The sequence below is a fragment of the Puntigrus tetrazona genome, chromosome 20, assembly GCF_018831695.1.
Source record: "Puntigrus tetrazona isolate hp1 chromosome 20, ASM1883169v1, whole genome shotgun sequence".
Classification (NCBI taxonomy): Eukaryota; Metazoa; Chordata; class Actinopteri; order Cypriniformes; family Cyprinidae; genus Puntigrus; species Puntigrus tetrazona.
In genome coordinates this window covers 23,688,646-23,701,786 of record NC_056718.1, presented here as the reverse complement: position 1 = coordinate 23,701,786, position 13,141 = coordinate 23,688,646, and the positions used below count along the sequence as shown (strand labels likewise).

The 13,141-nt window shown below is 38.1% G+C and overlaps 1 protein-coding gene across 1 annotated transcript in view; it reads left to right on the top strand.

Moving 5' to 3' along the window:
• The window catches only part of man1a1 (mannosidase, alpha, class 1A, member 1), a 95,948-nt gene that overhangs the window by 22,422 nt on the left and 60,385 nt on the right, over positions 1-13,141 (top strand). The window contains exon 2 of the mRNA XM_043219282.1: positions 2,524-2,620. Within this exon, the coding sequence (XP_043075217.1) occupies positions 2,524-2,620 (97 nt within the window). The remainder of the gene's footprint in view (positions 1-2,523; positions 2,621-13,141) is intronic.

Sequence of the window (13,141 nt, the reverse complement as noted above, 5' to 3'; positions counted from 1 at the left end):
TACTTTGTTACATATTTCCAGATTTTTTTTATATATTAAGGTTTACCTTTTAACTTATTTTAAGTTGTATTCATTTATTCATCAATTGTCTGTGCAACATTTCTATTTTAGTTTTGTTTCCATCCTTTATGTATGTACATTCATTAAAACCAAAAAAAAAAGAAGTGACCCAGTGGTGCAGGAAGCACTGTTAAGAACAAATACTGCGTGCGTTCATCTTCTGAACTACAGTAGTTGGAGGCGTCTTTGTCTATCTGCTTATCTCCAGCCTGAAGTCCTCAGCTGAAGACGTTTGTTTCCACTTCTTTTATCTTTTCTTTTTCAATCAGTATGTTTGGTGTTGAGTGGCTATCTTTGAAAGCAAAGAGAGTTACATGATTAGGACACACTTTAAGTTAGGCCAGCAGTCGATAAACTGATCTAATTTCACTGGAGCCAGTTGCCTGGTATTGGGAGACTGTGCCGCGGCTGCAAATGACTTTATCCAGTCCAAAGTGTGTGTGTGTGTGTGTGTGTGTGTGTGTGTGTGTGTGTGTGTCAAGAGCTCTCTTTTTCTCTCTTTGGTGCTGTCTGACGCTCTCCAGGGAGAACAGCAGGTCTATTTCTCTCGACCTGCTAACTAACACCCCTGGGGAGAGCGAGTTTTACTGTGGTCCAAAAACACTTTCTTGTGAGTTTTTTAAAATGGATGAGCTGGAGGTGGATTACTTAACAGACGAATTACAGAGGATATTTCATCCTTCTCCAATCATTGTTTCTCTGGGATCATCAGCGCCGTCCTGTCACGGTGAATAATGAGTTCTGCGTATTTCTGCTTATCTTGGTTTCCTCTGCGCACCACGCATCATTAGTAAATAATGCAGCTGCTCTTCCCCTTTCACCTTAAATTAACAGTTAAATTAATTAAGTAAACAAAAATAATAAAAATACCCAGTTTTTTTAGCTGGTAGAGTTTTTGAAATATTCAGCCTTTTATCCGGTTATTTAAACAGGTTTCGGTTTGCTCTTATCTTAAAGTCTTTCTTTGAGAAAAGTGTGTGCAAAACCGCTTTTATGGCGAATGCTGGCTGTAATCAGACACTGTTTTGTAAGCTTGAAACAACACTTTGCACAAATATGTCATTTTATATCTGTAATTTCACGCACAATTAAATACAGAATGCTTTTTTCGTTTTTGCATTAACAGTGCTTAAACGTGCTTTGCATTTTTAATTGCGGTTACTCAGAATTGATTTATAAGGATATATGAATGGACCTATAGCCTTTGTGTTTGAAAGCGCGTCTTAAACGCGTCGGAAGAGCCGGGCATCGATTGAAAACCCGTTGCTCTGTCGGCGTCGCGGGGTAAGCACGCGAACAGACTCGCGGCCCATGTTTCTGTGAAGCGCCGCGGCGTTTGAAATGCAGGTCTCCGGAAAATGTCACGTAATGTCACGACTAATAACGAGACGGAACCTTCTCATTGGATAAGGCCATGCGGTCTCATGAATAATTAATAGACCCTCCCGTAGCGCAGGCAAACATCGAGGTGGAGACGATGTTATTTAACCATTTCGTATCCAAATAAAGCTTACTTTTTATCGCTATACATAATAAGAAGGTCCGGCCATACTTTAAATCATCATTTAAGGTTATTTTAAAACGCATAGTGTGCAGATGGGAAATACTACTTTTACTTGTTGCGTCTTATTTTTGTTGTCACTTTAGTATGCTATGAGAACATCAGTTTTTGAGAATTTTAAATGCATTTCATTTAAGGCCAAGCAATTATGGTTTAAAGATGTCTTAAATTGATGGAAAGAATTGCGAGATGGCTTAAATTTGATCATTACTCCGCAAAAAGACTTGATTTCGTTTAATTAGTTCTGCTATTATGAAAGTGAGAATAGTGAGAATTGCTGCTTCTGTTCAGACCGATGTGGGAAAATTGCCCCTTGTGTTTTTTTTTGAGTTTTTTTTACCTTTGTAAATGCTGTAAATGTGAACCGGTCGATCGATGGGGAAAAAAAATAATTGTAATACGTTTTTGATAATTGCTAATTTAAAAAACAAAACAAACTTGTAACTGAACTGTAAATCGTACTTTTTACAGTTTAATTAATATTTAAGCATAGACATTGCCCATATGGTATTTCTGCATATGCCTAAATTTAACCTTAAATTCGAGTTGAAATATTCTGCAGCAACCCTGTATGTTTTCATTGACATTAATGAATAAATATCTTGGATGTTAATGCTTCTGCACAAATTGTGTGTATGACAATACGCGCATGGCCCATATTTATCCACAAATGAAGTGGTACCTGACGCACGCGAGCGTCGATATTTTTATCTCCGTCAATTAAGCGCGTCTGCCCTGCTCGTTCGCGATTTTAAATGGATCCATTAAGCATTTCGACTCTTGATTTAATCCGATTAATTAACGCTATCGATCCTTGATTAGCCCGGTCGCTTGTGCGTATACCTTTGCGTTCTGTAACCTGTCATGTTTTACCAATCTTCATCTCTTCCCTCTCTCCTCAGATGATGCAGTTTTCTTGGGACAATTACAAGCGCTACGCCTGGGGCTCCAACGAACTGCGTCCCGTCTCTAAGCAGGGCCACTCCAGCAATTTGTTTGGTGAGTGTCTGTCTAGAGTGCGTCTCTCTGAACATGAAACCGTGATTCGTGCACGTACTGCTTGGCGTCCCGACGGCGATTTGGTAAGCAGTCAGAACTGTCAATCAGTGCTGCGCAGGTGGTTAGGTGACCTCCATCAAAAAGGCTTTTGATTTTCTCTCCGGTCTGTCTCACTTCACAAGCTCCGTCTGGGTCTATTTCTGCTTTCAAGAGGACAAACAAAACCATTTCTGACTTCATCGGGCGGGAGTAGCACGGTCACGCCGCACAAATATAGTTTCACGATGCCTCGATCTTCTTTGGTGCCTTTTTCGCATTAATGCGTTTTCCTTGCCTGTAAAGAAATGTTGTTTTGCTCACCCTCTTGACCCGATTCTATTTCTAAGCTGAAAAGCACAGGTTTTGAGTGGGCATAGTAATCTGTGAATAATTCATGAAGGACCGTCCGTCTTCCTGTGAGGTTTGTCATATGCATCAATAACTGAGAGGATGCACCAAAAACGCATTATCGCACTCTATTGCTATGTATGCATCATTTAGCCCCTCCCAGAAATGTTGGAATTATCGAAAAAGTTTTGATAATATCAGCATGCATTTACACCAAGAATAAGTAATCATTCAAGATCAACAATGATGAGCTTTACAAATAATGTCACAGTCAGTCGTGTGTGTGTGTGTGTGTATATGTGTATGTGACAGATATATAAACAGACAACAAAGAAAATACTAGTGCTGTCTGACTGACAATGATTGTTAAACAAACACACACACACACACACGTGTATATTTATTATTATTACTATTATTATCCACTGTGTATTATTGGTATTATATGAAGCATAGTCATCATACATAATTGTTATAAAATGTATTTTATAAAAATGTATTTCTTTAATCTGTCTAAAACCTTATAGGGCACGCACACACACACACACACACACACACACACACACACACACACACACACACACACACACACACACCTTGGTATTGGTGCTTTATGAGGGGTCTTTTCATAGACAAATTAGTTTTTTATACTGTGCAAACACCATTTCTACTCCTAAACCTACCCTTACAGGAAGCTACAGACATTTTTAGATTTAAAAAAAAAAAATTTAATTTAGTATGTTTTTTTTTGTTGTTGTTTTTTAATCCTCAAATTATGGGAACATTGGCAGTGTTCTCATAAACCACCTTCAAATTGTAATGCTTCTTTCATACCCATTTGGTTAAACAGTCCAAAAAAAAAAATTCTAAACCCAAGAAATGTTTAAATGGGTCATGATTGCCATTTGCCGAGAATTCTTGTGCATCAATATTGAAAATTTGATAACATGAAGGACTTGTCTTTCGACTCCAAACTTTTGTTTAACCCTGAACACAATTTCCATCCCTGTGTCCTCTTAATTAATCGAGTTCTCCGAAACTTGCAAGTAATGAATATCGCAGTTTTTTGTTTTTTTTTTGAGAATAGAGTGTGTTATGAAAGATTCATCAGACGTGCTGGTGTTGTGTTGTAAACTCCACATAGTCAATTGGCACTCAGCTGGAGGGCAGGCCGGGGATTTACAGCACACATTTGATTAACCTCTATAATTTTGCTTCGGACGTGCCAGTAGAATATACGGTCTTAATTTATTTGGCTCCGACACTATCAGAATAACAATCTGGCAAGAAGAATGTTACACTCTCTCTATTGCGCTATGTGTGTGTGTGCTTTAAAACGGCTTCCATGTCAGTCAAAGCCAGACAGCTCTCTCACATGTTATTACCTCCCAGCCTTTTTTGTTGTGCCGTGTGTTTCCAGGCAGTTTTGAGTGCTCGTCAATAGCGAGGTTGGCCCCCGTGGGGCGTACGGCCACATCAGAGACCGTTGAACACACGTTTTGTCTGGCAGGGTTTGCTATTATAAATTTAGAGGTCGGGTTAATGGTACGCTGGCTCTGAATAAAAGATGATCTGGAATACGCTGGTCAGGGTTTTTGTCCCTGACCAGGCGGCTGGAATGACTGTTTTGTGCTGCTTTGGATCTCGTTCCTCAGTGAGATGTGAGCCGCGGAGACCGGCCGATCGGATTACACGCGCCGGTGCGTAGCGTAAGACCTCACTGGAAGTCGTGATCACCGGGGCGGCCACAAAAACGCACTTTACAACCCAGGCTTTCGCTCACAGGCTGCAGTCGTGCCATATGGAAGCGCTTAGTCAAGACGTTGCGCCTGCTTGTGTGATCCGGACGTTGGAGATGGCTGCCACGTGTTTTAAATTGTATTCTGGGCCACACAGTCGAGGAACGCAAAGGTCTTTCTCTCATGCATTTGACCTCACCTACATTAAGTGCATTAAATCTTGTGCAGTATACGGCAAATTTCTGATGAATTGCATTTAACCAACCATGAAAAAATCATTAAGGCTTCAGAATCTGTGGATTAGAGCGGGTTTGAATATTTCACAGTCTTTGGGTTTGCGTAAGGCCGTTGAAACTACTTAATGGTCTAGGATGGAGACTGCGTTAAACTTAAATTGGCGTTTATCATTTTATAAGTCGATCGATTACACCGAGGACTGTTGATTGGTAATTAATTGAAGTCCTGCTACTTTTGACCTCTCTTGCTGGTGCTGCAACGGCTACGGAAAATATGTAATGGAGCAGATTGGGATATGTGTGGAAAAGCTTTGTTAAAAAAAAAAATTCGCCACGTTATTTATTTCAAATTAATGTTCCAGATGGCATTCATGTAAGTTAAGTGGTACAAATAAAAATCATAGTTTATCCCCTTTGTGTTTTTCAAGTGTATTATCATTTAAATATGGGCTATAAGGTCATCCCGTGTCAACTCAACCAGAGGTCCCTGGCTAAAACGTTCGATTTTGCTAATATTTATTCTGAAGAAAGATAGACCTGTATAGTGGTGAAAGACAAAATACAAAATCTCACGGATGAATATTTACGAAGTAATCCACAATTTTGTAAATGGAGATTTTCACCTGATATTCAGAGCCAAATTAAAGGAGGGTAAAATGACTTAATATGTCTGCTTTGTAAAGTTACTTTTACAGAGAGAGCGGTAGGTCTGTTAGTAAAATCATTGCAATCATTGTTGCATTGGGACATTGGGGGGAAAAAGCACTTTTTAGGGTTTTTCTCCAAAGTCTGCTGGCCTGTAACTCAAAAAGTACTTGTTATCGTAATTCCCTTTTAAGTACAGGGTCTTAACAAACGTCTCTCTTGGCATATTCATTTTTAAGGCTCTGTATGGTTCACTTCCAGTGATAATGGATTTTCGGTATGGCTCCTGGAGTCGCTTTGCAAAAATATAATAATTCTTTTCTTTTTAAAGAGGAATATCTGAAGAACAAATAGTGTTGAAACTAGAAGTGCGTCTTGTTTCCTTCTGTAAAAAAAAAATGCACTTGTCTGATTGCAAAAAAGTATTATTTTTCATAACTCGTATATATATTACAATATAGTTTGAGATACTAGTTCCTAATACACTTTCGGAATCGTTATTTTTAAGGTTCAGTGTCATTCAGTACCAGAGACACGTGGTCCTCATTGAGCCCCATTATTCAGACCGTTGTGTTTGAAAAGTACATTTTGGTCACCTTGTATAACGCAGATGTAATAAAGAAGGCCATCTATATTGGAATGCTTTACCAAATCCAGGAAAAGGTCACTTTGCTCCATTTGATATTTTGTGTAACGAAATCTACTCTTTGCATAACTCCACTTTCTAGACCACAGCTTGCGATCGATGCGGAGTGCAAGCGTAATCGTAACTCCACGTTCTGTATTCCAACACTGCTTTAGAATTTAGTTCCAATGGACTGTTTGAAAGTTGACCTGAATATAGATTTGAGCGTCTGCATACATCACGCAGCTGATTCAGTCCTGCCGAATGCTGGCCATCCTGTTCCATGTGCCAATCATCTCGGCACAGAGAGGAGCACATTCTCCAGACTGGATCGCTGTGTAAGAAACCAGCGTGGACCGAGACAAAGTCTCGGCTAATGAAGCCGCTCAGGTTCACCATGAACCGTCTGCGGTTCCCGAATGTATGTGCTTGTCACTCACGACCACTTCCTCTAATAAAACGCACAGGGAGAGTTCCTTCTGTGTTTTCCTCCACAATGTCTGATTTGTGATTTGGAAATAACCATTTCCCAACAGCGAATGAAGCCATTGTGTGATGGGTCCCTGCTATGAACTGTGCAATTAAATAAAAACGCATCACTTTTTTTTTTTTCTTTTTGAAGTGCAGAAGAGCATGGATAAGTGGTAGGAAAGAGGAAGAACACGTCAGTCTGGCTCTAAGCCCTTGTGTGCTCATTTAGCACAGTGGCTGCTGAACCATGATGTTCTGTCAGTATACAGCAGCACTTGTATTAATGGCCCAACAAAAGTAATATGCTTAGCTGTGTGTTTGGGGCACAGGTCAGAAAATGAATAAAAATGTGACTAGCAGAGGTGTTGGGATTGTTTAATCGAATTGGAATTAAAAATGGGTCTTTGTTAGAAAGCAGACTCTTTTCTTAACTTGCTTCAGATTTCTCGTTTTTAAAGGAATAGTAATATTACCCCATGTTTTACCCCGAAGCCATCCTAGGTGTATATGACTTTCTTCTTTTAGACAAACACCGTGAAGCTAACCTACACGCCTATAGGGGGTTATCACACGTCCTCTGGAGAAGATCGGTGGGTTTTCGTGACCAAAGATATGTGTAGTTTTAAAACTATGACTGAAATAACTGACTGAGCGACGAGTTCCCGCTTTTTTGCCGTCTTCTGACTCGTAAGTCTCAAGTTGCATCATCTGTCGAGTCATAGGAAGTCGTCGCTCTGTCAGTTGTCTCCGTCATCATTTTTAACCTAGAAATATTTTTGTTACAAAAACCCATCAATCTGCTTCAGAGGACATGTGATCATCTCTTTATCGTCATTATTCGTGTCTTTAATGTTTATTTACGCAAGCATTTTAAAAAAAATTGTTTTCGTGATGGAATTTCGTAAGTTTAAACGATTAAATAGCTGGGTCAGTGGTCAGGGTAGGCATTTGAAGAGCAGCGCAACTAAATAATGCACACTTTCCAAGGCCTTTTGATATCTCGGTGTCTTTAAGGTTGCCAATTTTCTTGTTGGCCATCTTGGTAACACCTCCTGGCATTATTTTCTACACTTATACGACTGCAAGTTTAGTTGAAATCACATAAAAATAATGCATTTTTCAAGCTGGGCTCAGTTAATACGCACGCATTTATGACATAAACGCACATCGAGTACATAAACAAACAATGGTGCTATAAAAAAAACAGGATTGCAGCTTCCATATTGCAAACGACAGTTTCTCCCATTCATTTTTATGAGTGAACTCTCTCCCGCCCGTATAATTTCTCATATTTTAATGTGACCTTTGTAAAACAAGAAGAAAAAGTTGCAATCTGTTAGTTTTCATAAAAATCAACCCCAGAGACATGAAAGTTCCCATCCTTGAAGAAACTCCCATCTGTTTGAAGAGGGTGATTTCAAGTTAATGATTGCAGTGTTTGCCTGCGTGTATTTCTTCTGCCAGTTGGCTGCCTGCTGGCAAACACAAATTGGAGCGTCTTTGGTACTAAATGGTTTGATGCTTTTAGGATTCAGCAGACAGCCGTGCAGCACCGGTGTTTGCCCGGTCAGCCTTGAATAGGGCCGAAAGATACGGTCTGGCTGTGATTGACATCGTCTTGTTAGGTGCGTATTGTTTGTTGCCGTCGTCCAGTGTCGCAGCAGGCTTCAGGAGGTCCCGCTGCTTGGAGATGTGCTTACAAACAGTCTTCATGTTTCAGCTGTAATCACCAGCCTAATCTTATTTTTGAAGTCATGTATTTTGCTTTAGAAGCTCTGACTAGAGATCGTGTCCGTCTTCGGAGTTCAGTCATACTGTCTGTTTATATATTTTCCTCATTACTGCAGTGTCACTAGAGGAGGTAATGTTTTACTGTTTGTATTCAGTAGCGACGGTACCCTGCTGCTGAATCTACAACCCTGCGGCAAAGCATTTATTATTATTATATTTATATATATATTTCTATATATTTGCTGAGTTGCGAGCTTGCAGTCTGAATTGAATATGTTGAGGATGTGGGAAAATATAGGACAGTAAACAGACAACACGACTTTGTTGTTCTCTTTTCTCAGACAAATGAACGGCACAATTAGTGACGTCTGATTCATGAACAAATTGCTGGTTCTTTTTTGCATGAGTCATTTAAATGATTAATCGCTCTGAGATGACTTTAAATTATTGGCATAGAAATGGAATAAGTCAGAGAATCATTCAGAGTTATTACTGGGTCAACTGACTCATTAAACTGCATTTTTTTCATCTCAAAATGAGCAAAGAATCATAACTATTAAATGTGCTAATGGGTCGTGAAATGGTTAAATAATTACTTTTCAATTTGTCAATGTGCAATAGTGTTTTTTTTCTTCCTGATTTCAATACTGCTTTGTTTCTCAATGCTTTACACACTCCTTTACGGATAAGGTATAATATGAACTAAGATATTAATTTGTTAAATTGAACAACATTAAAACAATGGTATGCGACCTTCAAAAACAGTAAGTCAGTATTTTGTAAGCATTTAAGTAATCCATTTACTACAAGTAAAAATCAATGGTGATCAATAATAAATTATTTTTTGTGTAGGGGTCCAAAAAAAAAAAAACAACTTAAATTTTTTATTATGCTGGAAAACATTCACTTGAAGTATTCAAGTAAGCATCAAGAAATTGAATTGAAACTACATAAATTATAGTATTTAAGTATTGACTGCATGATAATTTATTAGATTTAAATACCAATTTAGTGCTGTTTGAGTTTTACTGAGTAGGTGTGTTATTAAATTAGCTTGAAACTTTTTTGGACTTATTAGTGGACTTGCACCATGGGGTCAAAAGGTCATTTCTTCAAAAAATAATAGTAAGTCCTGTCAGATAATGTTCTTTGAATTACTGTCCACTATCTGTCAGCCCAGAATAAACATGGAGGATTCTGCCACCTTGCAGATGCCGCCAATGTCAATTCCCTGCCAAATAGCTCTGGAGGTCAACCTTCATTTCGATAACACCGCTTCCAGGAGGTTCTCTCGCCGTAATGGCTTTCTTTCAGATCCCAAATGAGCGGCCATCTGTTATACAGGCCTTGCTGAGATGAGCTCCAGCACGTGGTGCTAGCATCAAAAATTAGTGCTCGTTTCTTGTTTGTTTTGCCCCCGCTCGAGAGCGGCCAGTTGTTGGTTTCATCGATTAATCCATAAGATGCGCTGGGATGGAAGACGGTTCAATAGTCGATTGTCTTTTCGACGCCGGATGGTTATCGTCTTCGACCCAGAACCTTCTCAAAGGCTACAACTAGCGATAAGATCGAGTCTTCGTATCGATAGACAAGCAGGCTGGTATCCCATCACCTCTAACCTGAGGTCACTACACGCTCTCTGCAGGGATTGATGACTGCGAATGGCTTTATCAGGTCATTAAGTGCTGCTTTGTAATTTACCAGTGTAATTGGAATAGATAAGATCTGTTTGTAACGTCTGAGAGTCTCTGGTGAACCTGGACATCTCGGAGGATAAGAAGGCGTAGTTCTGATTTGGGTCGGTGTTCAGAGGGTGAAACCAGTCATGTAGGGGGAAAGCTTTTGGGACGCGGATGTCTAACCGAGGGCTGTGTTGGAAAGCTTTGTGGTGAAGTGATTTATGACCTTCTCACGCTTGCTCTCTGGGGTTTGAGTCCTCGAGGGCCCGTGAAAAGAAAGCAGCGCACGAATATGCTGCCCTTTCACCTGCAGTGCAATTTCTGCCTTAAAGATGACTTTGATTTGCATCGTCTCTGTGTAGAACACTTTTATTTGCTTACCGTTTGCATCTATTATGTAAGTATTGAGCGTCGTGTATAAAGTTTATGTAAATGTGGGATTAAGCTGAATGTGAGGTGCAAAGACTGTGGCTACATGAGTGTGATCTTAGCCATGCTGATTTTAAGAACACGCTTTTTTACCAAAATGGCATTTATCTCTTCGTATATTCTTGTTTGTTTTATATACTCAGTAAATAAAAATAAGGTAAATAAAATGTAGTGTGTATGTATATGTGTGTGTGTGTGTGTGTGTGTGTGTGTATTTGTAGTGTCTGTATGTACATGTGAACAATTTAATTAAAAATATTAAATATAATATATATTTTTTACTTTGTATTATTTATTGTTTTAAACATGAAAATATCTTGTTTATATATATAAATATATATATAAATAATTTTATATATATATATATATATATATATATATATATATACACAGTTGTGCAGTACATATAAAAAAATACAATAAATAAAAATACAACAAAAAGAAATATATATTATAAAATGGGAATGCACACCGAATGTTTGCCAACCAAAATAGTTTATTCGATAAATACAAATCTGCTGAAATCTGCTGCATTTTAAAAATAAAATGAGAAAAGACCGTAATAATAATTACTTTGATTAATAATAATGATTACAACAGCTCCTATTAATACATTTATTATAACACTCATTGTTCCATTTGGGATTTGTAATATTTTCTAATGTTTTGAAAAACTCTCTTCTGCTCAGCAAGGCTGCATTTTACAGCAAAAAAGTACATGCTCCAAAATGGCCAGTCCCTAGTCAAGTGGACCTTTGCTGCTTCATGTCCTTGTACTTGAGCTTGGGAAATTTAGCATGACACACTCTCATCTTTGTCCCTTTGCCTGGCTTTTTAGAAAGCGTAGCCTACAGTAACCTGTGATTTTTGGTTTAGGGAGGTAAAATAATGGCTTTAAACCGAAGTAGACGGAGTTGAAAAGGCCACGTCAGAACATAAAACTTTTACGATAGGGCGATTCAGCAGCATGGAGACTGCTCTGCCTGAAGATCATTGACGCTTTGCTCGTTTTTATGATGTTTGCTTTGCACATCCTGTTTCCTTTTCCTGTTTCTCTTGACGCTTCGTTGTGGTCCTCTTTCGCTTGCGGAAATTAAGGGGCTGCTTGCGTCTCCCACACGTTTTTCTTTTGATGGATTCTTGGAAGCGAGATCATTGTTTTTTTTTAAAAGCCAGATATCAGAAAGCAAATGTTATTATTCGTGTTTTTCCCGTTGTCTAACGCTAACGCAGTGACGAACTCTTTTGGGGTTTTTCCATCGTTTGGTTGGCTCTTGCTAAGATAAAGGCCCGTGAATGCTCCGCTGGAGGTGTTTGAGATGTTTCGTGCAAATATTGCACACAGTAACTCTGTCATGTTGCGTCTTGAACATCACTAAACAAAGCCAGGACTGTTAAATGAGGAGCACAGCTGGTTGGCAGCTTTGCATTTCTTCAAGAGGGTTGCATGCAGTGCCAGACTTTAATTATTGAAGTACTAAAAGCAGTGTCGCCCGACCTGCTGGGTTCATAATCAGTACAAATGCAAAAACCGCTAGCGAGCGTCTTTCGTGTTGTTGAACGGTTATGCCAGTTACCATATGCCATTGTTTTCCTTCCCAATTTAGTTACATAACATCAGCACCTTAATTGTCTGCATTAATTCTTTTTATCATGTTGTCGGTAGATCTTGCTGGGTAATGATGCCTAAAATGATTGTGTGGATTAACCTGAAATAGGACGGGCAAAAAAACTAAACAAAAAAAAAAAACCATACATTCAATTAAGTACAACAAAGATAGAGACTGTAAAAATGTATTTAAGTTATATTAATCTAAAATAAACAATAATTACTAATTATTTAAAACAAATCAAAAGGTATTAAATAGAAAATGTTTATAATAAAAATAATAATAATAAAAATAAATGATTTTTTTGTGAATTTGTAACAAAGCTAAATAAATATGCTATTATTGAAGGTAGTAATAATAATAATAATAATAATAATTGTAATTTTTGTAAAAATAATGCACAATTTTTTTATATATAAAATATGTATGTGTATATGTGTATATATATATATATATATATATATATATATATATGTATGTGTGTGTGTGTGTGTGTGTGTGTGTGTGTGTGTGTGTGTGTGTGTGTGTGTTATTTTTTTAATAATAATGTTGCTTTCTTTGTATAAATGATATTTTGGGACATTTTATTGCACAAACGTTTCATATTTCAGTTATCTTTGTCCCATTGTGTCCAGTGAATCAGAATTTATAATCACAAAAAAACTGATTCAGTATATAACTCATTCAGAAAGAACTAAAAAGCCCAAATCTGACTCGATACATTTTCTTCATTCTTTGACAACTCCAGAGAGTTATTAAGCTTCTTCCTCTCTTTTATCCACTTTGTTTTCACGTTATCTACTGAAATATTGAAGTAATCTGACATGGCCTGTGTAAGATCTGCTCGTCTTAACCTTGGCTTCTCTTTGAGGGTGTTAACTCACAAGGTTTTTATTTGTTGTACCATGGTTTGTTTGCTCTCTACACAGGATCTTTCCCTTAGGCAGGGCATTAGGGTCCATATCTCGA